Here is a 27,876-nt window from a genome sequence, read left to right on the forward strand (position 1 = left end):
ACTTCTGAGTTTAATAACCATCAGTTATGCAGTTTGTTAACCATCAGCATGGACTGCAGTGTCTGAGATGAGGATTCCCTTCAAAATGCTGTTCTCTGCAGAATTAGCAGCTTGTCTGCCTTTCTGCGCCATGTACAGCATGAGAAATTGGTGGGTGGACTGCTATTACAAAAATACTGTGCATTTTAAACAGAAGAATCAGATTATAGGATCCTGAAAGGTTTGATGAAATTCAGATAAATTCAATCTTTGAAGCAGAAGTTCCTGACCTTACACAGCCTATTCACAGTCCAGGTTAGGTTCATTAAGAAAATTACTTTTTTCCCTAGGCTTATTCAAAACTGTAGCTGTGACTTTTTGTTGAAAAGCCTTTATAGAATTGTTGTGTAACTTGCTGTATTTTCAAACATTTCTAGAGAGATGACACTCCTTGGACTGTAAAGTGTTTCAGGTGCAATGGCAGATCCCATCCGCTGGGCCCGATACCGCTGGCAGCGACTGATATCAGCAGAGGGCAGAGAATGCAGCAGCAGCAGCAATTCAAGTAGCAAGTGCTATCAATCATCAAAAACTACTGGTAAACATAGGATAGTGATACCTTGTTTGGGACATTTTAAAGAAGAGTATGAAAAAGTATCAAAACTGTACATGAATAACAAAATACGGACTACTAGGTATACTTTATTGACTTTTTTGCCACGGAATTTATTTGAACAATTTCACAGGTAAGGAACTCCTTTTTGATTGTGGTAATTCTTCTGAAGCTGAATCCTTCTATTTAAATGTTTGTGTGTGTTACTGTATATTAAAAAATTCTTGCCCTCGCTGACCTATCGCTTCTGAAAAGATACATCTTATATGGCCAAAGTTTCTTGAGTGTCATCATTTTTGAGCCAATCCTTTTTCTCCTTAGCTTATGTACTTTCCACTTGTTTTGTTCTTTAGACTGTTGAACTGTTCCTTGCTCTTGGAGCACTGCCACACGCCAATTGGCAGTAGGATTTTCAGCTTATTTCCTGCAGATGTCTTTTTCCCCTTCCCTCATGTCTTTCTCTCTTACCAATTTTTTTCATCTTCCTTCTGCTTGGAGAACTGCTTATCTGTCAAGTTACACAGGGAGGTCACAGGAAGGCTTCCTTTTTAACATGTCATCTGCCCTAAGAGATGATAAAATTAAGTTTAAAGGACTTGGAAATTTGAGAGTGCAAATTCACCAGTGCTTCACTCTGGAAAACATATGTCTGGAGAACAGTTCTGAAAATGCAGGAGAATTCTTGGTTTCTGCATTACCTGATCATGTATGTTAAGCAACTGTGTTGCTAAGTAATCTAAGTAATTGACTAGAGAGTGAAAACAGAGTTACAGATAGTTATTCCTTAAATTGCAGGTGAAGAAAAGATAAATCGCTGATAATTTAAGTGTCTGTATTGCATGGAGTAGGGAAATAAGGATCATTGTTTGCTAGCACAGCTAAATCCTGCGTTCTCTCTTTGTTTCAGAGCTGCCAATTTGTATTTCCTATTTCTAGTTGTCCTAAATTGGGTCCCTCTGGTTGAAGCTTTCCAAAAAGAAATTACAATGCTACCTCTCTTAGGAGTTCTGACAATTATTGCAGTGAAGGATGGTCTAGAAGATTACTCAAGGTACAAAATGGATAAACAGATAAACAATTTAGTAACCAAGGTATATAGCAGGTAAGAGACAACAGTCTGCGGTTTATCATTATTTGAGTCTGACTAACACGGCAAAAAGTTAGGGATAACACCTTAGGATACCTCTGGATACTTACAGAAGAATAAAATATTATAATTTGGAAAAGGTCTCTGAAAGTCATTTAGTCTTAACCCCTTGCTCAAAGCTGGGATAGTTAGATCAGTTCACTCAGGGACTAGTTGAGACTCGATCACCAGTTAAAGGATTATCAAGTTAGTGTAAAATCTGCAAAATCAAATTTTGCTTTGAGGCAAATGAGTTCATACATGTGGTTGTACAATATTAACCAAGGTACTTTGACTAGTTAAGCGTTGTTGTACATAGTGTTTGTTTTGAAAAGTGTATTTTTAATTCCTCTAAAATGGCTTCATGGAGATTGAAAGGCTGCTAGCTTATTGCTCATTAAGGGCATCATGTTGTACTCATACTGTGATACCATTTTTCCAAACAGAATGAGATAGTTTTCTACTGGAAAATACTACTGATCATACGCTAAATTAACAATCAAAAAATTTCTTTAAGTATATAGCAGTGCTGCCCACATATTTTTCTTTTATACCTGTCATAAAAGGATATTCCAAGATGTAAAATACAAAGATTTAGGAAGTATAGTGAATGTTGTTTTGGGTTTTTTTTTCTTTCTTGCATACTCTGTTTCCATGTGGGAAAACAAGTATTTTGGAAAATGTCATTTTTGACGTGTTGTAGTAGCAATCACAAATAGCATCTGTAGGTTTTTCTTAGTTTCAGCTTATGCATTTGTGAAAAATCACTGTTCTTCTATGTATTCCAGAAAAGAGAAGAAATACGTAGATGAGTGCTGGAAAAATGTCAGTGTTGGGGACTTCATTCGGCTTTCACGTAATGAAATCATTCCTGCTGACATGGTGCTGTTATATTCCAGTGACCCGGATGGGATCTGTTACATTGAAACTGCAGGCCTTGATGGAGAAACCAATCTAAAACAGAGACAGGTGGTGAGAGGATTTTCAGAGCAGGTGAGAATTTTCTAGTGGTGTAAGAGAGCTTTATATGACAGGTGGTGAACTAAAAAAACCCAAACAACTCAGCCCTCTCAACTGCCTAATTGATGGTAGCTCAGCAATCCCCATCTGAAAATCAAGGTACTAGGTAACACAGTTCTAATTCGTTGTTTGAGTTGTTTTGGAGCAAATCTTTGCGTGTTCACATAACCCATAGAAAGCCAGATCTATTTCAAGTAATGAAAACCAGCAAAATTAACAATCCAGGTAAGCCTCAAGTAGTTACTTAGGGTACATAATATGTCATGGGTGACAAATTGGAGTTTTTTAGAAAGCGACTTCCGTGCTATATGAAGACCTAGCGAGAAGAGCAGGTATTATCTTTTCACTGTTTCTTCACATTGCAAATGCTTTGTTACTCCCATACAATACTTAAATATTATACCTAGCAGCCAAAATGCTGGAGGCTGGCACAAAACTGACAATATTAAAAGATTAAAGAATCCTGACATGTCTGTAGTCTTCAGTCCTGCTGCTGAAACACCATGCTTAAAACAACAGGGAGCTTCAGTATTGTCCATAACAATAGAGTGTTTAGTCCTCTGGAGGTAAAATTACCTGAGCTGCCTCTGAATTTACAGCAGTGGTAAGGAAGTGAGGAGAAGTTGTCTCTAAGTGCCATTACTTAGTGGCTACAGTACTATCAAAGGCATGATGTGCTATCCGTGAATAAAGCTGTTTCTTATCCCCTAACAGTCATAAACTTACTTTTATTTTTACTTCTGTATTTATTTCTATTTCTTGATTTAATCTTAAAACAGAAAGACAGGAAGGATTGTTTGATCCTTTTGTATATACATATTATTAAAGCATACCGAGGTGGCTCAGTTCTTATACGAGCTCCTGCCACCAAGATCTGAGTCCCACTCAAGAAGGAGACTGATTTGTTTTCTGAAAACTTGTACCAAAATTCTAGGAAGAGTCTTACTGTCCAAAAAAGTGTCAATTCCTTCACCATTCGAGACCGTTCATTTTTGTCATCAAATAGGAAAATAAATAGTTAGTGCAGAGTCTTCTTGTCAGGATTGCTTGGTTTCTGAATGTACAGCCACGTACCTCGAGTGCACCTCCAGCTGAGCTCCAGCCTGGGAATTTGTCCTTATCAACTCAAGCTGAGTAAAACTGGCAGTGCCGTGGAAGAGGTTGACTGCCTGACCTCCCCCACTTCTTAACCTCAGAAGAAAAGGAACAAACAACACCAAATTAAAGAACGTACGAAGACAAGAACTACAGAGTCTTAATCTATTTCCAAGGTTGTTATGTCCTACTTCTCTGTGACTGAGCAAGTAGAAACACAGTGAAAAAGTTCATTAGTGAGGCACCTGTTCATGCATGTGAATTCATTCAGGCAAAATGAAAGCAAGAGGCAGGAGCTGAAACTCTCATAGTGATTTTTTATTATTTTTTCAATGCTTAAGTGACAACAGGAGAGAAATTGGGGTAGTAACTCAAGGCATCTTAAATAGCAGTGGGTAATGAAGCACAGAACACAGTGTCTCCAACCATCTTGGCATTCAGAGAGAAATATACAAAACAGATGAGGACTGACTTCCTGAGGATGATGAGCTATTTTGTGAACAGACATTGCTCTGCTTTCAAGATACTGAAATGTTACTTCCTTTTAGGAAAGGTTTAATCTCCTTTTCCCTTCTACCCCTCATGTGGTTAGCTGAGCCACGCACAGGTTCTTGGGGGTGGAGAAGCCAATATTCCATTAGCACTAAAACACTGTGAACAGTGAATATTTCCTACTAGATTATAAGAGATAGCAAAGAACTGCACCAGTTGGTTCCTTCTCAGCCTGCATGGTCAGTGACTGAATCCAGTCCTGGCTGCAGCATCCTCAAAGCTAGTGTAAAATGCTGGTTTTTTCTTCCAGGAAGCCTCAGCCAAGCTGATCAAAGGCATTCCTAGCTCTCCTCTTCCACCTTATCCATACACCCACTCCATTCCCATGCTTTGTTATCAAATGGTGTATGTGTCAGGAGCACAGCACAGCCAAGCAAGCAGGCTTGGCCTTGGGACCTGCATCTTCCCATTTCAGTGAGTGTCTGATGCAGGGGCTGTCATTCCCAGCTCCCTTACTCAGTTTCCATCTTTATTGTCTCCCTTCTTCAGGTACCTTTATACAAAATCCAAGTAATTCTAATTCTGCCAAAATTTAAGTCTTCTCTTTTGTGCCAGGAAACATAGGAATACTTCTCAAGAAATAATGTACAAAGAAACTTCTCAAAGAAATAACGTCCTCTCAGTATTTGCTTTGCCAAAATCACGATTCTAATGAAAAAATATAGAAAATAAACATACAATCCAGGAAGATCTGAGTGTCCGTATCGAGATACCTGTCTTTGGACATAGTTTTTATAACCTCTGTTTTATGCTGGTAGCTGTGTCCACTATAGATTATACCCAGAGTTTCAGTGCTTGCTGTTTCAAGGTATATTACAAGAAGCTCCACCAGCAATACATATTTAGATGTTTCCAGGCAGTAGAAGAAAAGAATTGACTGCTTCGGCTGTTTCACTTTGAGAGTTGTTCTTATTTGGGTAATCATGGCACAGTGCAAAATTCTTGAAAAGCATCAAGTATTCTGTCTAACGTGTTACAGAAATGTACTTCCTGTGCAAATCAACATGAGAAGGGTCAGTGGAGAGACAGGTCTTTAACAGTTAAGTAAATTTGCAGAGACTGAATGTATCTGTATGTCAAAGGTGGTGTTCATACTGACGTCGGGTTAATACACTGCAACACATCAATACAGCAGAGCATAGCAAAAAGAGTATTTTAATCAAGGTAACAAGTACTTGTTAACAATATGATGTCTTCTGAGTTTCAAATTCTACTTACAGGATTCTGTTTAAAGCTCACAGTTGCTATTCTGCCAGTGTGAAGTCATCCAGTTGATGGAATACAGCCTTCGCAGAGACCTGTAATTATGTAGAAGATATATTCAGTAACACCTGTGAATTAGAGAATTATGCCTGGGAGTTTGAAACCTTAAATTGGTCATTGGTGTTTTTTTAAAATATTAGAACAAATGACTTTCCAAAGAGTTAGTGGCAGGTACTCAGCTTGGAAATGACTCAGTTATACCAAAGGCAAGCCTGTGTTATACTAGAGACTAGAAGCATACTAATATACGCCAATAATTGAAATTAAATTGCTATAGCAGGTAATTCCAGTAAGACATTTTGGCTTTTCTCTTACTTCTTGTCATGTTTCATTCTTATTAATACAGGAGATTTGTTTCACTCGACTTTTCACTGAAGAACTCACCTGTTCTTTGTTTGCAGCATGTATTTCTGGTCTTTCATAACAGCTCTTTCTTTGGTACTTGTAAGTCTCAATCATCATTGCAAAATTCTACCTGCTTGCTTTGCTCCAATACAATCCTCGTCATGGTATTGGAAAAAAAAGTCTGCAAGAAATTCTGCTTGCAGAGAAGACAATGTCTCTTTTTTTTTTTTTTCCCCTTCATATAATGAAAAAAATCTATGGAATATCTCTGCCTTTCAGATGTTCTTACTGCTTTTGTGTTTTTCTGCCTCCTCATCTGTCCACCCATTCTTCTTTCTTCTCCAGTGGTCTCAAAATATCAGTAATTCAAGTGATACTTGCCAGTGTTTAATATTTACTAGGAAGTCCTGTGGTGTGTAAGTGATTTATACAGGATAGGAGACCATCAACGCCACCAGCAACCTACAGTTTAGAGTCTAAATTGTTAGATGTATCTGAACCTCTGAATTTATGGTGTTTTTAAATTCTATCACATTTTGTCTGAGTTCTCTGGGTTTTTTTTCCTTCCTGTGGCTTTAGGTCTCTGAAATTGACCCAGAAGAATTTTCCAGTAGAATAGAGTGTGAAAGTCCTAACAATGACCTCAGTCGTTTCCGAGGCTTTGTGTAAGTAGGCTTGGTGTCTCTTTATTGTCATTTGCTTTGGCTTTCTTACCAATTTTTTAAGATCTTGTAATGTTTGCTTTAAGAAATAACAATATGGGTAGAGGTTAGTTTGCACCACTGCTTTTCTGAGTGCAGCGCAACAGAGAGAGCTCCAGAAGGGGTGTCTGAGCAGTGGATGGGGCACTGAGGCTTTTTATTTTGTATTAAATATTTTCAGCATCTTGGTTCAGGCTGTTTTGCAAGTGTGTATTTCATACTTGAAATAGCTGTTTTAAATCTGCTCTTTGCAACATATGGTAGCTACACTACTTGGTCTAGACCACAGTCTGACTGGGCAAGCTGCATTGCTTAGAATTGGAAATCGGAAGGACTGGCTTCCTTTCCTGCTCAGATCTGTTTTGTGTAACCTTCAGTCAGTTGATCCAACTCCTTTTGACCAGTGTGCCTGTCTGTGTCTTTTCTTCAGGCTGGGTTTGTTTTAGGGGTTTCCTTCATGGTTAGGGTTGGAAGGGACATTAAGGGACTAGATGATCTTTAAGGTCCCTTCCAACCCCAGCCATTCTGTGATTCTGTGATTCTTACAGGTTCATGGCTTTCTATAGATAATAAGAAAACAAAATACTGTTTTAAGGGGTGACCTGTTTTCAGGTTTTGAGAGCTAGAATGTCTGTATTCTTCCCTTTGCACACTGCCACATTAGATATTTGAGAATAAAAATAAATACATATAAATCTTAGTGTCTGAGGAAGCACCTTGACAAGGAATGGGCCTAGCTGCACGGAAAGCATGCCACAGGAGTGATGGTATATACCACAGTATATTTAGGATGAGATTTTATATTTTTTTTTCAAATATTTTCTGACGCTGATAATCTGAATAGGATAGGATTTCGGATTTCCAGTATTTGTCTTGGATTTCTTTTCACTAGTGTTGCCTACTTCTCATGTACCAGATGGCAAAAGCTAGGCTTTTAAATACAAGAAAGAATGTACTGCAGTGCCTACGTGCTTGGATTTTCAAGGGTGATCTGTTTTCGTGTTACTCCATTAATTTGAAAAGTCCAATCAGAGATGTCAGGACGGCAGTCAGTGACTTGCAGCTTCTTTGGGAAATCTCTTCCTAATGGTTTTGCAGAGCCTGATTGGTAATTGTTGGAGTCCTACACCTGACACGATGTGCTTTTTATTGCAGTGAGCATTCAAACATGGATCGAGTAGGTCTCAGCAAGGAAAACTTGCTGCTCCGAGGATGCACAGTAAGAAACACAGAAGCTGTGGTAGGCATAGTGGTATATGCAGGTTAGTGAACTGCCCTGCCTTTCACAGACTGCCATGCAAACAAGGTAGTTGTGTGCCCTGAGAAACAGTATTGTACAAAGGGGAATTGAGAGAATAAAAGCTTGAGTCCAGCAAAAGGCAGCCGTAGCTAGAAGTGTTAAGAATGTATATCTGGGTTAAGTTTGTTTCTGTTTTAACAGTAAAGAACTGATACCCCTGATTATTCCTGGAAGGGAGGATCTGTTGTATATGAACAGGTCCTCATTCTCAACTTGTTAGTTGCAATGGTAAACTGAGATTATGAAATGGACATGGAAATGCATGACTTGCTTAGGACTTTTTTCTTAACCAAAACTAAAGCTAGTGCTGTTCTTCTAGTTCTTTTCTACAATTTGTAGAAAGGACAGAGGTTTTTATACTAATCAATATGATGTATCCAGCCAGATAATTGTAACACAGGTGTAGGATTTTGTAGAAAATGTCAGAAATAATATGAAAGGATCAAGAATTACGTTGTTTCTATAGGAAAGAATATTTGTGACAGTTAATGTAACTAATAAAAATTAATGTATACATGACAGATTTTGATTTAACTTGTTCAGTGTTCTTTAGGACAGAATTTATGTATTGTAGGAGAATCTAATTTGCTTATATTTATAATGACAATTCAAATATCAGTTAATAGAAATATTCTGTTTCCCAAAGCTTTAGAAATATAAAGGACTTGCAGTTGTGATACTGTTACTAGAGAATTTCAACATCACTTTTGGTTGCAGGTCATGAAACCAAAGCAATGCTAAATAACAGTGGCCCTCATTACAAGCGCAGTAAATTGGAAAGAAAAGTGAACGCTGATATTCTTTGGTGTGTACTGCTTCTACTTTTGATGTGTTTAACTGGTGCAATAGGTAAGTGAGAATCACTCAGGTTCCTGCTGTTTTCCTATCTCAACCTACAATGGTTAGTGTTTTATTTTGGGGCTGATTGATTTTTGTCAGTCTTCATCCGAATGTAATTCCCTGAAAGATACGAGTGCTTTGAGGTTTAAGTTCATGTTATCATATTTGATCTGGAGTGTGGTTAAAAAGTTTGTTACTGATGTGAGTTTTTGAGTCTGGAGCCTGTTTCTCCATTTGATTTTTTTCTCTCACTAACTGTTCTGCAAAACTCCTACTTTCTCTTAGGATTTTTCAGGTAACATGAGATGCATGTACACAATTGAGGTGAGAGACCTAGTGTGACCAGAGTTGTACTGACTTAATACTTTAGGGTTTGATTAAATGATTACCTTGAGTAAATCTAAACAGACTAACTTTTATGACAGATCATAAAGGTGTTTGAAGTATGTTAAAAATATGTTTAATAAAACTTCTTCAGATTACACTTAAAAATGATGACATGATGATGTGTTCACTGGTAGACTGAAACCTGGACAAGCAAGGATAACAAAACTAATTGCCGGGCATTTTTTTGGGAGGGAAAAAACTGTTTGTGAAGCGTATTTAATATTTCTTTATTTCTGAGACATGCGGTATAGATGCTGTTGATAGAATGCATGTAGAGTGCTTATTCATGTATGTGTTGGTACTTGGGACTCCTGTTGGGAAAAAAACCCCAAGAGATAAAATTGTAGTTTCAAAGCTTAGTAAGAACTGCAGAGTATAATAGCTAGCATAATAACCCAAATACACACTTTGCATAAAATTGACTTTATCTTGTTCTTGTTTTCAAGGTCATGGAATTTGGTTAAGTAGGTATTCAGAAATACCTTTTTTCAACATCCCCAGGCCAGATGGGAAATCGAGTCCTCCAGCATTAGCAGGCTTCTATATGTTCTGGACAATGATAATTTTATTACAGGTAACTGGTCTGCTTTCAACATGGGCCATACTCTGGTCTCATTTGTACCCTTGAAATAACTCTTCGGTTCAGTGGAGCTACTTTGTGTTTGTAACTGGCCAAAGACTTTAGTTTTATTTAATCCCTATGTTTTGTTTTGGTAGGTCTTGATCCCTATTTCACTCTATGTTTCCATTGAAATTGTCAAATTGGGACAAATTTATTTAATACAGAATGACATTGATTTTTACCATGAGAAAACAGACTCAACTATTCAGTGTCGAGCACTAAATATTGCTGAAGACCTTGGCCAGATTCAGTATATTTTCTCTGACAAGACTGGAACCCTCACTGAAAATAAGATGGTTTTTCGGAGATGCAGCATTGCAGGACAGGAGTATTGCCATGAGGAAAATGGTAAGACACTAAATTTGTTCACCTGGATCATTTTTCCAACATATTTGATACCATGAACTAAATATTCTTTACTTGTTATGGAAGAAGGCATGCCTACTCTGTTTTGTGTCTCTCCATGGAATATTCAGAATCCAGAGCACTGGAAAATTAACCATTTAGTCTTTCCTCTTTTTTTTTTTTTTTCTCCAATGCTTACCTAGCATTTTAATATTTAAACATCCTGTTGACCATCCTAACAGTGTACAACCTTTATGTAGCATATGTTAAGACTCAATTTTGACATAGGATCTTGAGGATATAGTAACCCAAATTGAATACATGCTTAACAGTATTAATACATTGTTTAACAGTAATTTTAAGGTACAAGTCAATCAGATGTGTGTCCATGTGGGTGTTAATGCTGCAAATGTAAGTACCTTAATTGAAAATTACTGTTTTATTCTTACTTAGATCTTATACAGCTGCTTATTATTAGCCAAAAAAGTCAAGAAGCAGTGTTGATGAATAGTTGCTGTCATACTGTCTAAAAATGTAAGATCTTTCAATATGTATTTCATGAGAGCCAACTTGAAATCTTCCAGGAGTTGGAAGAAGATACAGCTCCAGAGACAAGAGAAAATTGGGCAGTGACATGAATGATTTAATTAGCCATTTTATTAATTATTTTAAACACCAAGTATTTATTACATTACCATGTGTACTAGTGCCTGCAGACATTTGCTCTTTTGCTGGTGGACAATGCAAATATTCCATATGAGATCAAAGGTGAGGCGCTTATAGTGCATGGACATGTGAGGCACAGCTGTGTAGTAAACCGTCTTCGTGGTTTTGATGGGTTTGCTGCCAGATAGAACTGCTCACAAATACAAGCAAAAGGCACACCCTGCTGGCCACAACAATGAATCAGTTCAGTCCTTCTTTTGTTGTGTCACAGGACCAGATTTTACAGACAAATTTCACAGCAATTTCTGCATATGTTTTGGAAGTGTTATGATGAGGTTTCCCAGATGCTTCTTTGGCTTTGCATTATGGTACTGGAAAGGATGACAACAGCAAAATGAGAAAAAATGTTTATAAGTTTTGCACTTGATGAACAACTTCAATGAAAAGCACATTATATTTTCAGAGCATTTCCTAAAGCAAGGAAAACTTTCGGAAAGGAAAACGAAGCGTTGTGTGAGTGATGCAGCTGTGGCCGATTCAGGTCTCAGTGTGCCAGGGAAAGTATGCCTCCACATGCTTCTGCTAGTAGTTCACATAAAGTTATCTTCCCGAATAATAATAGTGTGATTACTGCCTCCTGTGTCCTGTCTTTTCCCTGGAGGGCAAAAATGTGTTTCTTTCTAACAAATGAGAAGTTATATGAGCCCTGAAAATCAGTTTGAAAAGCATTAGAGGTCCTGTTTTTTAGCCCTCATTTATATTTGTTTGGATGCATGAAGCTGCTCTTTTGCACGGCTCCTGTTACATGTGGTAAGAGTTGCAGTGCAGCACAGTACAGTCTTTTGAGTAGAAGCTGCCTAATCTGAGCTGCCTTATATGTGTTTATATCTGTATTTCCCAGGGTAAAGGGACATCTGTGATTCAGTATAATCCTCCATAGAGATGCCCCCAGGAGGTGTTCTGTCTAAAGTAACATGTGCTTCTTGGACCATGGCAGTAGAGCAGTGTGCTGTTGTAAGAGATGTTACTACATTTCACTTCAGACAGAGCATGCAGCTTCTCAGTAGCCTGGAAGCAGAGCAGAATGGGCAGTGTTGTCCAAACTTGCCTCTACAAACACATACTAAGTCATTGGTGTTGCTCTCTGGTAAAAGGTATGAATACCTTGTGGGATTTTGTATTTGGTAGTTGTGGAGAGCCACAGTCTGTTATGTTCCCATTTACCTGTTTTTTAAAAGAGCTATGTTACTGATTACATGTTGATATCAGTAAGATGGCCTGCCAAGGAAGGTGTAAGCTCTGGTCTCTCTGTTTCCTTGGACTCATTAGAATAGCACAAGGGACAGGATTCTCTCATTTGTGTTGCAGAAAGAGAAAACATTAGAAAATACAGGACTCACAAATGACATAATAAACCCATTTCAGTCTCATTTAGAGCAAAAGACAAAAAAATGTTTTCTGTTTGTATAAAACAGAATGATATCCCACTTTTCACTTCTTTCCCATACAATTGGTACCACCTGAAATAAAGGAATAGGGAATTAGTGGTGTTGCTGGGCATGTCTGCAATGTATGCTAATGTTGGTTTTTTTCTAGGATGCTATTGTTTAATGAAATAAATAGGCAACGCACAGCTCTCAGAACAGTTTTTCCATGCTGTCTGTCGATTTTAGGCACTGAAGTGCCAGTGTATGCTCATGGAATGCTGTTTTCACAGTGAGAGGTAAAAATTGAAAGCTGAATAGTGTACGTAGTTTCAGTGCTTTCCAGCGATTTCAACTTCTGGCATGTGGTCAAACATTCTCAGAACTCCAGTGCAAACATTTGGATATGTTCTTAATCAAGCACATGATAGCATAGGAGTGTTTCCATTTGCTACAGAGATTCTTTACACCATTGATTTGTGGAGAGGAGCAGAATTGCATTTACATCTCTGACACAAAGCTGTTACACATGTCCAGACAAAGTTTGTTTGTTGAAATTTGCTTTTCAATTAAAAACACAGAAAATGTATGTCTTTTTGAGAGTGGATGTCCAATACTGAAACAATAAACACAGTTTGAATAAGTTCCTACTAGCAGCTGTATTTATCAAACCCCTGACATACAATCCTGATTCTTCATAACATAATGGGTAGAAAACTCATCAGGAAGTCTGGTCCCATTTTTCTAGCCTAAAGCAGAATTGTTGTTACTATTCTTTATGAAGTTCTTTGTTTTATTTCTTTAGGACCTCCAGTAAAGTCCTATTCATTGATTTCTTCAGGCATTCCATTCTAATGTGTCCCATCGGCTCTGACAAGGTTTTGTTGATAAGTAGCCTGAGTCCATCTTGCCACAATATGGAGCCATTGTGCCTTCTGATAGCCACAGTGTTCACAGAAAATAGGCTATTTCCTATCTCTGTGCCATTTTCCTTCACTTGAACATGCATTTGACTCCTATCAATGTGCCCTTCTGGAGGTTGTGTAACTCCAGCTTATTTTACTGTATCCGTGTGACTCATGTTATGTAGAACTGATCATTCTTGTTCCCTTTTCTGGATTCAATCCAGTAGAATGCTGGTCAAACAGGAAGACAGTGTGGTGGCTTGTTACAGGTTTAATTTTTCATAAATGGTGGATTATTCTTAACTGTATAACTAATTCCTTACTTTCGGTGGTATTTTGGACACGTTTCTTTTTGCTCGTGGAGCAATAATTTTGTTTCCCTTTCTTCAGCAAAGAGGTTGGAATCCTATCAAGAGATGGATTCAGAGGATGAGAATTCAGCTGATTGTCAGTGTGACTCTTCAACCCCTAGATCAAAATATCAGGGGTTTTGCCAAGCTGTGTGTGAACCTTTAAATGGGAAGTCTTTGAATCAGTTGTCTGGTAGTTACTCTGCATTCAAAGGACAAGATGAAGCAGGTGATACTCCCCACTCAGGAGACATGGCTTTCAGCAGTCCCATTGTAAGTAGAAGCTGCTGGATTTGATGCTAAATTTCTAAATTAACTCATGAGGGTATTTCTTTTTACTCCCATTTGATCAGATTGGTTGTCATTTAAGAAATCCTTTATCTCTTCACCAAAATCAGAGGTCTCACAATGGCTTGGCTGCATGCTGTTTACAACTGACATTGCAGACACATGTTGGTTCATGAAAGTGTATACTTCGACACGTGCTGCTCTGTATCCATGATCACTTCAAATGAAATTGCCAACTTAATAGCAGTTTGTTCTTTTATTTTAAGAGATTTCTAGCATTTTCTCTTTTTTTTTTTTAATAGGAAATATCTATATGGCCAATACTTATTTGAGGTTATGAGAGGAAAAAACTCTTCTTCTGTACCTGAAGGTGTCTAAATACCATTCATCATACTTAATCTCTGTTGAAGTGTGTAAGGCTATGAACTAAGCCTTTAAGGTTTACCTCTTTGGGCAGGAAGTTTTCTGTTTTCAGTGGACTACCAAAAGGCAGTGAAGATGCCAGTCTTCCTGTGTTTCCTGCTAAAACCAACTCAGCACAGGAGGGAAGTTCTAGGAGCTTCTACACTTTGATCACCTCTAAGTGATTTAACCTCCAGAGACTTAAGTTTATAACCTGATGGACAATTTTGTTCCTTTCATAATAGGAAACAGATGTTGTACCAGACACACAGCTGCTGGAGAAGTTCAGTCAAATTTCTTTTCGATCTTATCAACAATCAGAAGAAGCTAGCGGCGAGTTATCTTTGGAGACAATGTATATCACTGACTTCTTTCTTGCTCTGGCAATCTGTAATACTGTTGTAGTTTCAGACCCGAATCAGCCACGTCAGAAGGTAAGGCGGGTTTGCTTTTGACTATTTGGACATAGTTATAAGTAGGTGATCTCCTTTTGGTTCAGTTACAAAAAGAAAAGTACAATTAACTGACATTTTAAAAATTATTCTTTTCACCTCTGCTGGTTTGTCCTGTTAAATAGAAGGGATTTACTGTAAAACCATGGAGTGCAATGAGTCAATGAATAAAATAATGCTGATGAGTTGGCTTCAGTCTTTTTGGTTTTTTTCAGGTTTTTTTTGGTTTTTTTAGATATGGGTATAACTTCCCCGTAAGAATACATTAACACTCAGGTTACCTTCACAAATAGGTTATTGTTGGCTGAAAAATAAGAATAATCACTGGAGATTCACAGAACATTGAAACTAAGAGTGCTCTTACCTGCTCCCTGACTTTTCAAATAGAGATTCAGCAAAAGTATGGAAGATGAAATTTCATATGTATATTAGTTTGAAGAAAAATTTCTTTGCAGTATGGCATAAACTTGTCTCTCCATGAATTAACAGTGCATTTGCTAGGCTGCCCTGGTTTAGTAGTTTGGAGTGACCTCTTGTTGTTTTCAGTGCACACAACCTAACTTTTTTTAAAAAGCAGTACTATTTTTTTTAAATCTTTTGGTTTTTTCATAACCCCATTTTTTGCCAGCTTTGACTGTGTTGCAGGATAATTACAAAGTCAGCTTTGATTGCCTTCCCTCATTACCTGGTGATATACATTCGTTGACTTTGTTTTTGGAAAAAAAAAAATAGCAACATGTGCAGAACTAGATTTTGTTGTCTGTCTAGGTAGTAAACCTATAACCATAGCTGGAGACATTCACAAAACATATCCTGTGAGGTATGAAGTACCCCCTCTATGTATAAATAAGCCCAGTATTTTAGTGTGCTTCCAAGCATTCCTAGAAAGTGTAGTAGGCAACCTAGAGATCCATGTGTGGATGAGGCAGATGAGTTCATAGTCAATAGTTACCTGTTCCTTAAATGGAGTGGAAAAAAATACACAGGTGAGAGTCTTGGTTTTTTGAGAGTAATATGTCTGAATAACTTGCCAGCAGGCCAGAAGATCTCCAGTAGTCACTAGTAGGTAGATTGGGAGGAGCAATATGGAAGGAGGTTTCCGAATTCATGATTCAGGAATTACAGGAGAGAACTCTAGGCAAGGAGATTTCAGTGTAGCCATAGTCTTCGAAGAGGCAGTGAAAGGATGTTCCTAGTCTGTGTTTCTGTGATGTTGAATGGAGATGCATTACCACTTGCTGGAACTGTGGAGGAACTGAGCTGCAGTTTGTCCCTCCTTTTTTCTTTTCAGTGACAAAAGAGAACATGCTTCATGGTAACTCATTCTTACGTCCTCACCAGCAGTAAGAAAGGAATGTCAGGCTTGTATGCCTTGTTTTTGTAAGCTGTTACCTCGCTAGCTGTTCTGAGTAACAAGAAGCCAATTATTTTATAACATTGATCACAGGGGAACTGTCTGTTAATTTAAAATACTAAAAACTGTTGATAAGATACTGTATATTTAGCATTCTTGTAGCTAGTTAGTGTGAGAGGGTTGGTTTATTCTTCACAAGTATTTTGCTAATTCAGAACAAGGATTAAAGTGTTTAGTTCAATTTGCCACAACTTCTAAAAGTTACAATGTCATACTGACTCTGTTCGTTACTGAAAGTTCTGAAAAGAAGTATTGCATGGAGTCATGAATTAAACTTGAAACACATCCAATTTTCAGACTTGAAGTACTTTCACAGCTTATAGAGGCTGTTTACTGTACTCATATGGTGTCATGTTTACTTGAGCTGGCCACCTTTAATACAAGCAGTCATACCCATGGTAAATTTTAAAATACTACTTTCGTTATGAAACATACCTACTTTGTAAGGTGTCCTTTCTTAATATAATGGGAAGAATTTAACATAAATACTTTATTCTATTCCAGATGAGAGTCTCTTCGCTGAGTAAGATGCCTATTAAATCACTTGAGGAAATCAGGCAAATGTTCCAGAGGTTTTCAGTCTGGAGACTAAGTTCTTCCCCACTTCCAAGTGTAAAGGAGTCATCATCTGAAAGCCCCAACAATTTTGTGAGAAAACTGTCTATTTTTAGAATGAAACTGGCTTCACCTACTTTGGATGGAGCTGCTCAAAGGGTTTTTGAACCTCACAAGACTGACAGCCCAGAAAATTCTCAAGTGCCTGGAGAATTGCATCTAGTGAATGTAGCTGCTGGTGGTGAACCCAACCAGGCTATGTCATCTATTGAATTGTCTCCCATACCAAAACTATGTTATGAAGCTGAGAGTCCAGACGAAGCTGCCTTGGTTCATGCTGCTAGGGCTTATAAATGTGTTTTACAATCTAGGACTCCAGATCAAGTAACTGTGGACTTTGCAGGTCTGGGGTCTTTAACATTTCAGCTTTTGCATATCCTGCCTTTTGATTCAGTGCGGAAAAGGATGTCAGTGGTGGTTCGGCATCCAGTCTCCAACAAAGTGGTGGTGTACACAAAAGGTGCAGACTCAGTCATGATGGATTTGTTGAGACCTGCACCTGAAGGTACCTATAGAACTTGTAATGCTTTGCTTGCCCTTATCATTCTTTAATGATAAGTTATAACATTTTGCTACTTCAAGAATGTATTTAGACCTTCAATTTTTTCTGCTAAATTTAGCCTAAACATGCCTGTTAATTTACTTTCTCATCTTTTTATGTGATAGTACATAGTAATAGTTCTGAAATTGAAGAGAAGATAAAAGACAGAACTCAGCAACATTTGGATGGCTATGCCAGAAGAGGACTGCGCACTCTATGTATTGCTAAGAAGGTATTTCTTTTAATATATATTTTGAAAAGGTTTGCAGTCTGTGACCAGCCTCAGTGGTATCACCAGTGGAGCAAACATCGTGTCTCCTAAACAGATTCTTCTGTGGCCACATTTTGTTTATTCTGATGTTCTGTAAGCAGGAATTTGTAATTCCTGATATCTCTTAGATTGCAGTTGCTGTCAGTTTAGGATGCCAAACATCATAGCATCCTAATTTTAAAATAGGGATTGTCAGATAGCCAGATTTTTCTTTAGGAGTCATTAGCAGGTCTCCTTGTGTGAATCTTACCCTGGGTGGAATTTCAGACACAGAAAACAGATTAAGTCACACCTGTTTTATTGGGTTTCACAAACCGTTTGCGGTGGTACCAGCTGTGGATGCACAACTGAAGTGATGTTTTGAGATTCCATTTTAAATTCAAAGCTGCTCAGAAGTAAAACTCCATAGGGATTGAAACGGGTGAGAAGCCTCTTTACGAAGCTTTATGCAGAATGAAAGCGCAGGCTGTGTACTGTACAGCCATTTAGCTGTGCCCAGCTGTGCAGTGGTTCTGTGGCAGTGTCAGCGCTGCAGGTGAGCAGCAGTAGTGAGAGTGCACTGTGCCCACTGCCCTGCCTGCCTTCCATCTAAACGGAAATCTGTCAGGCAGCCCCAGGAACCTGCAGGGTGCCACCGAGTAGCCTGACAAAGTCTACTAACACTGAACATTGTATTAAATCCATGGACATCCTGGAGCATGTAAGCAGTGCGCTGCCAGGGGCTGCACTTGTAGGTTCAGGATGTGGACAGCAGAGTAATCACAAGAACACTTTTGATGCACTGTTAAAAACCCAGCATAGATACATGCCATATGTTTTCCCTCCCTATGTAGGTGATGAGTGATGCAGAATATGCAGAGTGGTTAAATCATCGTTTTTTAGCAGAAACCAGCATTGACAATAGGGAGGACCTGCTGCTTGAATCTGCCATGAGGCTTGAGACCAAACTAACTTTGCTTGGTAGGTAGAAAATACTGTAACTCCCAGGATAATGCCCATGATGTTCATAATTGGAATTTACTTGCAGAGAGCTGTGCTCATCTCAATCTGTGTAACACATAGCTTTCTACAGACTTAGAACTTATCGTCACTCCTGAATTTTCATACATCTCACTGGTAAGCTGGTATCATTTGTAAGGCACACTGAAGACAGATGGTGCTCTCCTGTTGTTTGTAAAAATCTACTGGGGTTTTTTTGTTTGTTTGGGGGTTTTGGTTTTTTTGGGTTTTGGGTGGGTTTTTTTGTTTGTTTGTTTTTTATTGTTATTATTGGGTATTTTTCTGTCTTCACTAGAGTTTTTAAATGTCATTGTAACAGGCACATGAAATGATAGTAACAAGTCACAGGCCTGCTTGTGCAAATATAAGATACCTCACTTCTGGACATATTTTCTATCAGTGTTGCATTCGTGGCACAGCAGGTGTACTGGTGCTGTGTTCTCCTGTAATAACATGGAGAGAAGAAGTCAGGCATGCTTCTGCAGGAGGTATTGCTCTGAAGGTCATTCAGCTGTGCAGAAATGAAATAAAAAATGTTTGCTGTAGTTGTGTGAAAGGTAAACTACAGGCAGTCTGGGCTAATAATTTTAGAGAGCTGCCCAACAAATAACATTTGGAAAACTAAGTGCAAAGATCTGACTATGGTGGTAAAGGCAATTCATGCTAGAAGCTGAAGAGAGACAGATGCTATTGTGTAAAGGGTGCTCCTTCCCTCATTTTGTGTCATATCTGCTTAGCACAAATGCCATAAACCTTGATACTAAAGGAATTCTGGGGTAACTGGCTTCGGTTTCTAGAGAGAAGCCAGAGCAATGCTGCAAACTGATTCTTTTTTAAGGATATACAGGTGCACTTTGCCACTAAAGCCAACAGAGAGAAGTCATGCTTTGGAGACCTGCTGTCTTGCAGGCTCATGTCTCTGGTGTGACAATAAGCAATATGGGCTGGCCCTAACATTAAATGGAAGTGAAAATAAGGAGGTTAAATGACTTCATACTGCCAAGGTGCTTGTTTTCAGGAATTTCCAAGCACATCGTGGTAGCATGTCTGTTTTGGGATATGGGTGCAGACAGAGAACCAGCTAGTCCTGTCACTCTTGGAGCATTTTGGTTTTGGAAATACAGCTGCACTAATCTTTCTTGTCTAAATTAAGGTGCCACTGGCATTGAAGATCGCCTGCAGGAGGGTGTTCCAGACACAATACAGGCATTACGGAAAGCTGGAATAAAAATATGGATGTTGACAGGTGACAAGAGAGAGACAGCTGTCAACATTGCCTATGCTTGTAAACTGCTGGAACCAGAGGACAGAATCTTTACTCTTAAATCACAGAGTAGGGTGAGTAGAAGAGCAGATTTTCTTCTCTGCTGAAAAATTATATAAGGCTATTCCATAGGACAGTACAGAAAAACAAATGCTGTTTGGGAAACCAAAGAACATTTGCTTTTCTGTATTGTTCTTCCTAGGGGATAAAATGAAATCCTTTCTATTTATGTAACATCTATTTTTTATATACAGTCCCTACATTATGATTAATTATTTTAATTGAATAGACTTCTTTATTTCTCTCTGTGGTAAGCTAAAGAATTGACATGACCTCAGATTTTGAGGATTGTTCTAAACCATTTAATTTTTTTTCTTTTTTTTTCTCTGCTTATATGTATCTTACAGTTTGTATATGCCATAAAAGATAGTGTGGCAATAAGTAACTGTAGGGAAGATAAAGTAAAAAAAGAAAGGAGTTTGAGTCCAGCTGTGTTTGATGAAAGCTTGGAGTCTGATTTGTGCCAACACTTTTCCTTTTACTCGGCTGGGAGAGTAGTGTCTTACTTGACAGTGAGAACTAAGCCCCTTTTGCAGAAATGCTCTTCCTCTCTCTAACTGGGCTTAGAAATAAAAAAACCCATTATTTGATACTGTTGCATTTCAAGGTAAAACAATGAGAAGATTTAAGATGTATTTTCTCCTGTGTCGCATCTGCTTTACATATATTGATACCACAAACTTTTTGAGCATCTTTTATTGATTCTGATAAAACATTCCACAATGCCAGTTCTTCAGTAATTCATAGCAGCTCACCTGTAGTGTATTTATGAAGTGCACTTTTGGTTTTGCATGCCAGACAAAAGAAACACAGAGAAGAAAAAAGTTTTCTATCAAAGTTGTATTTATATTTCAGAATCCTTAATGGTTGCTTTTCCTGCTAATCTGTGAAGGTTTTCTGGCTTGCTTAGGTTTTTCTCTCTTCTCCTAATGCAATGCCTAAGCAAATCTGCTGAAGCAAAGTTTATCACAGACACTTTTATTAACAAAAGTCTGCATCCTTTGTGATTTTAAAGGGGTGTGTCTGAGCCTTTCAAGATATATAATGTACAAGGACAGCATTTGACCTTTTCCCCATACATATTTTATGAATTGAAAAAGGACGCAGAGTAGAAACAGTATTTCATAAGATGCCTTTCTCTTGTCTTTAGGATGCCTGTGCCCTGGTAATGAGTAAAATTTTAGAAACCATCCAGAAGAATGCTTCTGTCAAAAAAAAAAACAGTGAGAAACTTGAAAATGTCTCTGCATGTCCCTCCACGCAAGCTCAAGGGTTCAATGCAGGCCTGGTTATTGATGGAAGGACTTTAGAACATGTTCTTCATGACAGCCTACAGAATATTTTCTTGGAACTCACAGGAAAATGTCGGGCTGTAGTCTGTTGCCAAGCTACACCACTGCAGAAGAGTGTCCTGGTCAAACTGGTGCGAAGTAAGCTAAAGGCAATGACATTAGCTGTAGGTGAGTCTTATGGTGATCCTCCTTTCTCTGAAAAGAAGTAGAAGCCAGTTTCTTCTCTTATATGTTAATACCTGTCACAAAATTTATGTTAGGAGTAAGATAAACCTTTGAATTGTAGTTGTCTCTGACATAAGATGACTTGTGTCTTTCTGAAGTAGAAAATTTAGTCCATAAATTTACCTCAGTATAAAGCAGTAAGAACAGCATCAGTCATATCGCATTATGTAACATGCAAAGCTGCGAGAGCATTTTTCTTTCCATCACAGGCCCCCAAAATAAGGAGGCAGAGCGGAGATGACTGGCTGTGATTCAAAGCACCCATATTTTCTGGTACAGCATGTCAGCTAAATTCTGACAAAAGGAACAGCTATTATCTGTTTGGAAAACATAGTTTATTTCAGTTGGGCCTTCCACTTACTAATGCTGTTTTCCTTAGGATTTTTCAGTGTTGGCCATAAAAATGTATTTTTCTGAGCTCTCTGGTGTTTGATATTTGTCTTTTCCTGCCACCTCCATAGCAATGTGATAGCCAGCAAAGCTAGTTTAGATTTTTCCTTTTTTTCTCTGTAGGTGATGGTGCGAATGATGTCAGTATGATCCAGGTGGCTGACACCGGTGTGGGAATATCTGGGCAGGAAGGCATGCAGGTAGTGTATCCAAAGACAGCTGCAAATGATGTCAGGTTCCATTTTAAATCAGTTCAGAGTGCACTCTGGAGACCCAATAGCTCCACAGTCCATTCCCTCACATGGGCAAGGCTTTGCAGCCTAAGCCTCACATCCAGGCCTCAGCATTCCACCAGGAGCAATCAGAAGCTGAATGCTGCAGGTCAAGCTCCAAACAACAGTTTGCTGCCTGTCATTGAGCTCCATATTACTCATGTTGTACAGGGAAAGGAGCAACCTGTGTCAGTGTCAGCGATTTCTGTGCTCTTGTGTTGTAGTAATGATGACAGCCATATTCCTGCCTGTGCTATGTTGAACTGAGCTCTGTGTTAGTTGTAAAGTCTTGTATGGAAGGGGATATCTGAGTGAGGATAACCTGGCAAGCACTATGTATAAAAAATTATAAAATAGGGATTTCCAACAGTGGGTAAGTTACTTGGTTGGCTGTACCTGAAGCTTATCTTCAACAGTTTGGTTGTAGCATATCCTTTTCTTCATGTGTGTTGCAGGCTGTGATGGCAAGTGATTTTGCAATCTCTCAGTTTAGACACCTCAGAAAGCTGCTGCTTGTCCATGGTCACTGGTGTTATTCCAGACTTACCAATATGGTGCTTTACTACTTCTACAAAAATGTGGTATGTAGCTCTCCCATCCTGGGGAAATCCCAGTTTATGTATTTATGAGCACTGAAAGGTTTAGTGAGGCTTTATTTTCTTTTTACTCTTCCTGTTGTGAATAGTCTCAAAAAGCGTGTGTCAAACAATTCAGTTTCCCATTTGCCTGCAGAGACCAGAGGCTCTTATTTCTTGGACTGAATTTCCCACTCAAAGCCATTGTTTGATTTGATTAAACAGTGGGTGATGGGCATTACTAATATGGTGGCAGCATGACTGTTTCAGCAAGTCTTGTCTGATTTTGAAATGTTTCCAGAGATTACTTTAACTAGACTTCAGACCTGCCAGTTTTCCTCTTGTTTTTAAAGCGTTTGTCAATGGCTAAAATTTCATCATGTCATCTTTGACTTTTCAGACCTACGTGAACCTCCTGTTTTGGTACCAGTTTTTCTGCGGGTTCTCAGGCACATCAATGACTGACTACTGGATCTTGATTCTTTTCAATCTCCTTTTTACATCGGTGCCACCCATTATTTATGGTGTCTTGGACAAAGATGTATCTGCAGAGATACTCATGGAACTCCCACAGCTTTACACAATGAGCCAGAAATCTGTGGTAGGTTACAGAGTTCTTGGCCTGAAGCAAATTCAAATGGTCAGCATCTGTGCCATTTCTTTCTTTTGTGTTTCATCTCAGACAAACATTGTTTTAAATCACTTTCTCTATTAGGAAGTATCTAGGCTGTGCAATATAGTAATAACAAATAAAAACCTGTTTTTCAAAAGATTTTTAAAGTTCTTTTCAGCTATAGACCCAATCTTACAAGCCATTTGGATGATAAAAGAAATTAAGAACTTCAGGTATAGCAGTGTACTAGATAAACATTGTTACCAGCACATTTATTTCATTCATTGTGTCTGCTGTCAATATGCTTCCTCAAGGTGGGATTTGTTTGACCAAGATAAGGGAATTCTATAGTTTGTCTTTGTCATATAAGGGTCTCAACTGCCAAAGAACCAGAGCAGATTAATTTCAAATAATTCTCAAAGAACTTCTGTCTGTCAGAGTACTTTTCACCTTACAGGTATGTTCTGAAATTTGCCATCCCACCTGAAAACACCATACATCATACCTGGTCTATTAGTAAATTCTGTCAAATCATTTAGCACAGAAACCTGAAGGGAGTGGGGGTGTAGGTTCTAAATCAAAATTATGTAAAACAGTGGGGATTTTCCTGATTTCTGCTTTGCTTAGCATGAATTCTAGAATAATTTTAACATTATATTTCTAAAAATTTAATAATTAAAATAATATCTTTATTGTAACAATTGAAGGCAGCGACATGCTGAGCCTGAAACAAAATAGGTACTAATAGTCCAGAGGGAGGAAACATAGACTATATGAGTTACCTAAAACTCAACATCTTCTTTATGATCAGACCCTACAGTATCATTAGAAGGCATTTCTTTACCAAGAGAATGGTCATGACACTGGAGCAGAATTCTTAGAGATGTGGTCAATGCCCCAAGTCTGTCAGTGTTAAGGAGGCATTTTGGACAATGCCCTTAATAGCATGCTTGAGCTTTTGGTCAGACCTGAAGTGGTCAGGCAGTTGGACCAGATAATCCCTTCCAAATGAAATATTTTATTCTGATTTATTCTACTCTATTCTAACAAATAGTTCTAAAAAAAAGAAGAGCTACAACGTTGTGTACTAATGTTGTCTCATTTATTATAACCTGGCAGAAGTTTAGGTCCGGTCTAGAAGGGAAGGGTTATACAGTGAATGGAAAAAGTTTTGCTTGTTTGTGGACTTCTACATTTGTTTTTATATACCTTTAAATATTTTATGTTGCTTGGTTTACAGTATTTTTGAAAAACAAAGTACTCTTTTGGTACCAATCCAAACCTCTGTAGATTGGCTTGAGCAGGTCTGTGCTTTGTCAGTCAGAGAATTTTGATTAAGTAAATGTTGCAAGGCCTAATGATTTGTTTTGATCTTCAGGAGATGTACAATACAGTGATCTGAGTTGAGATGAAGGTTTTGAAGCAACATAATGAGAATTACTGCATTACATAATATATTTTTTTCTTTCCCTTTTAATTCCCTTATCTTCTGTTAGTGTTGTCTTTTGTTCATCCCATCATTCCTTGCTCTGTGGCTGGAGTTGTTACCATTTCCTTTCTTGCATGGAAGCACACAGAAATAATTGCTTGGAATTAAATACAGTATAGAAGAAGGAGAACTGCTTTAAAAGATGCAATATCACAATATTGCATTGTGAAATCACAAGTGTACAGCTTTGGATAAAATATAAAAAGTAATGGAACAATAAATGAGATTCATTTTAAAGCACTTTTCTGAAAGGCAAAGAAGTTTCCCACATCACCTCCAGACAGTAGTTCAGTTCTTGAAAGGGCTGAATGGCTCTTTGGAAAAACCCATCTCTCCACTAATTGGAGAGGACATCTTGGGTGATTGGACTTCTCACCTGTGTGTCTCACTTCAGTGCCTGAAAGAATGGGCTACAGCTGAACTAGAGCATAGGCAGCTATGCTTTCCTAGGTGGTTGATCTGTCGTAGCAGTTTGCTGCTACTGAGGGAGGAAGTTTTACTCCTTTCTCCCTTTTCTTCCTGTTCCCTCTTCATCCATATAGTTAAACTATCTTCCTCATGCCAGCTCAGTTATCTCATCAGGTTCTCCCAGGAGCTGATTTAACTCACTAAAAGAGCAACGTGTTATTCCAGCAGAAAAGTGAGTTGATTTCTCACATCTAAAATTAGCTCACAGAGGAGTCAAACAGCACACATAAAAAAAAGGGATGGAGATAGAAGAAGATGGGACTCGGTATTCAGTGATAGTAAGCTGCAGGGTACTTTACTGTTCATCAGCCCCCTCCCCTCCTTAGGACTCTGCTGAGGCTCTGGTACATCGATTCTGATAGGAACAGCTGCAAGATCAGAGTTCTCAGAGCTGCCTGCCGATTGAAATACTAGCAGTTAGCATATATGTGTGGAGGGAGATCTTTGTTCTTAAAACTCTAACTCAAAAGATGCCTTTTTCACTTGGAAACTAACTGGAATTACTTTTACAGATAATCTTTCTCCAGATCCAAATTAGTGCTAGTTAAGGATGCAGCAATTTCTTCAGTTTGTTTCAATTTTTTTTTTTCTTACTCTTACAGGCTTACTTGCCTTCAACTTTCTGGATAACCTTGCTGGATGCTTTTTACCAAAGTCTAGTTTGCTTTTTCGTGCCTTACTTTGTAAGTGCCAGCTACAAAATACATTTATACATTTTGACTTACTTAAAACCTAAGCAAATTAGAGAATAGAATGAAGTATTTGATTTTTACTTCCTTGTATATGAATGTATGCTAAGAAGATCATTATTGAAACAGAACTGAACTCTGTGTGTGTGAATATGTATGGTATTGAAATTATTCATGGCACTTTGTATTAGGACTATACACAAAAAATACTTGATGCTGACCACTGTCTTCCTTTACAGACTTACTGTGGCTCAGACATAGACATTTTTTCTTTTGGAAACCCCATAAACACAGCAGCTCTCTTCATAATGCTGTTTCACCTTCTCATTGAATGCAAGTCTGTGGTGAGTACTTTATTTCCCAAAGAGTATATATTCCTTACAGAGTATGTGTTTACAGCTTTCAGTAAAATTAAAGGAAAGAAAGGTCTTCATATAGAAAACAATAAATATAAAAGGGTCAAACCCTAGACCATGTATATTTATGTGACCATGTGAGCTCTCCTAATGCACCTGTCATTGGAAGCAATAGAAATATGCCTAAGATTAACAAAACTTGGTCTCAGAATTATTTGTAAATAGTGAAATGATCCTGCTTCCTTTTAAGGTAGGGTGCTTTGTGGGATGTTCTTTGAGTTTTGCAAATGGTAAAATCCACCAGTGATCTGCTGGAACTTCCTTAGTTCACAAAGTTTGCATCTCAAAGACAACAGTGTAAACTGCTGATTTTGAGTGCTTGGAATTGATGTTCTTCTGTGGCCAGGATAAACAGCTCAGAGGTGTATTTTGATGCCAGAACTGGAAAACCAATATGCTAAGAAAGATTATTTCAGTTTTCAAGTCTGCACAAGCTAAGGCATCTTCCTTAGCTTGAATAAATATAGAGCACTTACAAGGGTAATACTTGGGGTTTTGGCTTAATTTTAATGAAAATACAATAATACAGTAGAAGGACACTTACTAATGGGTTTTGGGTTTTGTTTGACTTTTTAAAAGTATTTTTTGGATTGTTTTATAGAGGATGAAATGTCAAGTTGTGATTCAGTCTTTTCATTGTTCTTTTGGGAGTATGACAGCCATAATTAAAATGTCTATTGAGAATATATATATATATATAGCATGAGTGTATTCACACTCTGATTAGAGAACTTAAATGGGTTTTGTTTGGCATTTTTTAATGTTGACAAGCTCTCAGACCAGTGACAATTTTGTTTTCTTAGTAGCTGTTACGGCCATTTGGGTGTAAAATTACAGAAAACTCCAGTGTAGAAAGGTAATAAACATCTCAAGCAAGGTACATAAGGGTGGTGTCATGTGAAGATTTCACCTCCATTTGCCTGAGAAAGCTTTCTGTGCTGCCAGTGGATGAGGTGGTAATCTGAGGCAAATGTCTTTCACTAAAGAATGAAAAGTTACGAATTAATGAGAATTTTAAAAATTAAATGTCTGGAACATATATATACAGAAGAAAGAAGGCTCCATTCTTTCTGGGCTGTTTTGCATGAAATTTGGAATATTATCTGAACACATGTATCTTCTGTTACATTAAACAGTTGCCCTTGGAGGAAAAGTGCGCATGTTCGTGCAAACAGAGATGTAAAACAGCCTTTCTGTTTTACAGCTTAAATCTTACTGTTTTCCTTTTCTGAATTGCAGACATGGATACATACGGTAGTTATAGTGGGAAGCATCCTGTTTTACTTTGTGTTCACTCTGGCTTTTGGAGCAACCTGCAAAACCCACAACCCACGATCAGATTTTTACTGGATCATGGAAAAGCACATGGCAGACCCAGTATTTTACTTAGTTTGCCTCCTGACTACTTGCATTGCTCTGTTACCCAGGTGAGTTTCTCCTTTATAATTGTAGATTGCTGCTGTTACCAAAAGTAGTTTTCTGTGAGTCAGTGATGTTACGAATACCTGACTAGAGGTCTTTTCCCCCTAGCATCCCCCAATAAAAATGGAAATTTCATGACTCTACTAGACCAAGCGTTGCAAGGACCACTTTTTAGTGCCATTTAGT

The 27,876-nt window shown here is 38.1% G+C and overlaps 1 protein-coding gene across 5 annotated transcripts in view; it reads left to right on the plus strand.

Annotated features, from left to right (window-relative positions):
- The window catches only part of ATP10D (ATPase phospholipid transporting 10D (putative)), a 51,509-nt gene that overhangs the window by 8,304 nt on the left and 15,329 nt on the right, over nucleotides 1-27,876 (plus strand). For 3 of the 5 annotated variants that reach the window (XM_040063909.2, XM_040063910.2, XM_040063912.2), the window contains exons 3-23: nucleotides 417-725; nucleotides 1,500-1,694; nucleotides 2,507-2,711; nucleotides 6,573-6,658; nucleotides 7,850-7,956; nucleotides 8,712-8,843; nucleotides 9,668-9,795; nucleotides 9,939-10,191; nucleotides 13,574-13,806; nucleotides 14,469-14,657; nucleotides 16,594-17,209; nucleotides 17,371-17,477; nucleotides 18,350-18,476; nucleotides 19,669-19,853; nucleotides 20,990-21,299; nucleotides 21,870-21,946; nucleotides 22,474-22,599; nucleotides 22,994-23,194; nucleotides 25,766-25,846; nucleotides 26,092-26,196; nucleotides 27,508-27,695. In XM_040063909.2, the coding sequence (XP_039919843.1) occupies nucleotides 457-725; nucleotides 1,500-1,694; nucleotides 2,507-2,711; nucleotides 6,573-6,658; nucleotides 7,850-7,956; nucleotides 8,712-8,843; nucleotides 9,668-9,795; nucleotides 9,939-10,191; nucleotides 13,574-13,806; nucleotides 14,469-14,657; nucleotides 16,594-17,209; nucleotides 17,371-17,477; nucleotides 18,350-18,476; nucleotides 19,669-19,853; nucleotides 20,990-21,299; nucleotides 21,870-21,946; nucleotides 22,474-22,599; nucleotides 22,994-23,194; nucleotides 25,766-25,846; nucleotides 26,092-26,196; nucleotides 27,508-27,695 (3,920 nt within the window). In that variant the 5' untranslated portion in view covers nucleotides 417-456. The remainder of the gene's footprint in view (nucleotides 1-416; nucleotides 726-1,499; nucleotides 1,695-2,506; nucleotides 2,712-6,572; nucleotides 6,659-7,849; nucleotides 7,957-8,711; nucleotides 8,844-9,667; nucleotides 9,796-9,938; nucleotides 10,192-13,573; nucleotides 13,807-14,468; nucleotides 14,658-16,593; nucleotides 17,210-17,370; nucleotides 17,478-18,349; nucleotides 18,477-19,668; nucleotides 19,854-20,989; nucleotides 21,300-21,869; nucleotides 21,947-22,473; nucleotides 22,600-22,993; nucleotides 23,195-25,765; nucleotides 25,847-26,091; nucleotides 26,197-27,507; nucleotides 27,696-27,876) is intronic. The other 2 variants (XM_040063908.2, XM_040063911.2) reach the window with 2 other exon arrangements.

The sequence above is a fragment of the Hirundo rustica genome, chromosome 5 (genome assembly GCF_015227805.2).
Source record: "Hirundo rustica isolate bHirRus1 chromosome 5, bHirRus1.pri.v3, whole genome shotgun sequence".
NCBI classification, from domain to species: domain Eukaryota; kingdom Metazoa; phylum Chordata; class Aves; order Passeriformes; family Hirundinidae; genus Hirundo; species Hirundo rustica.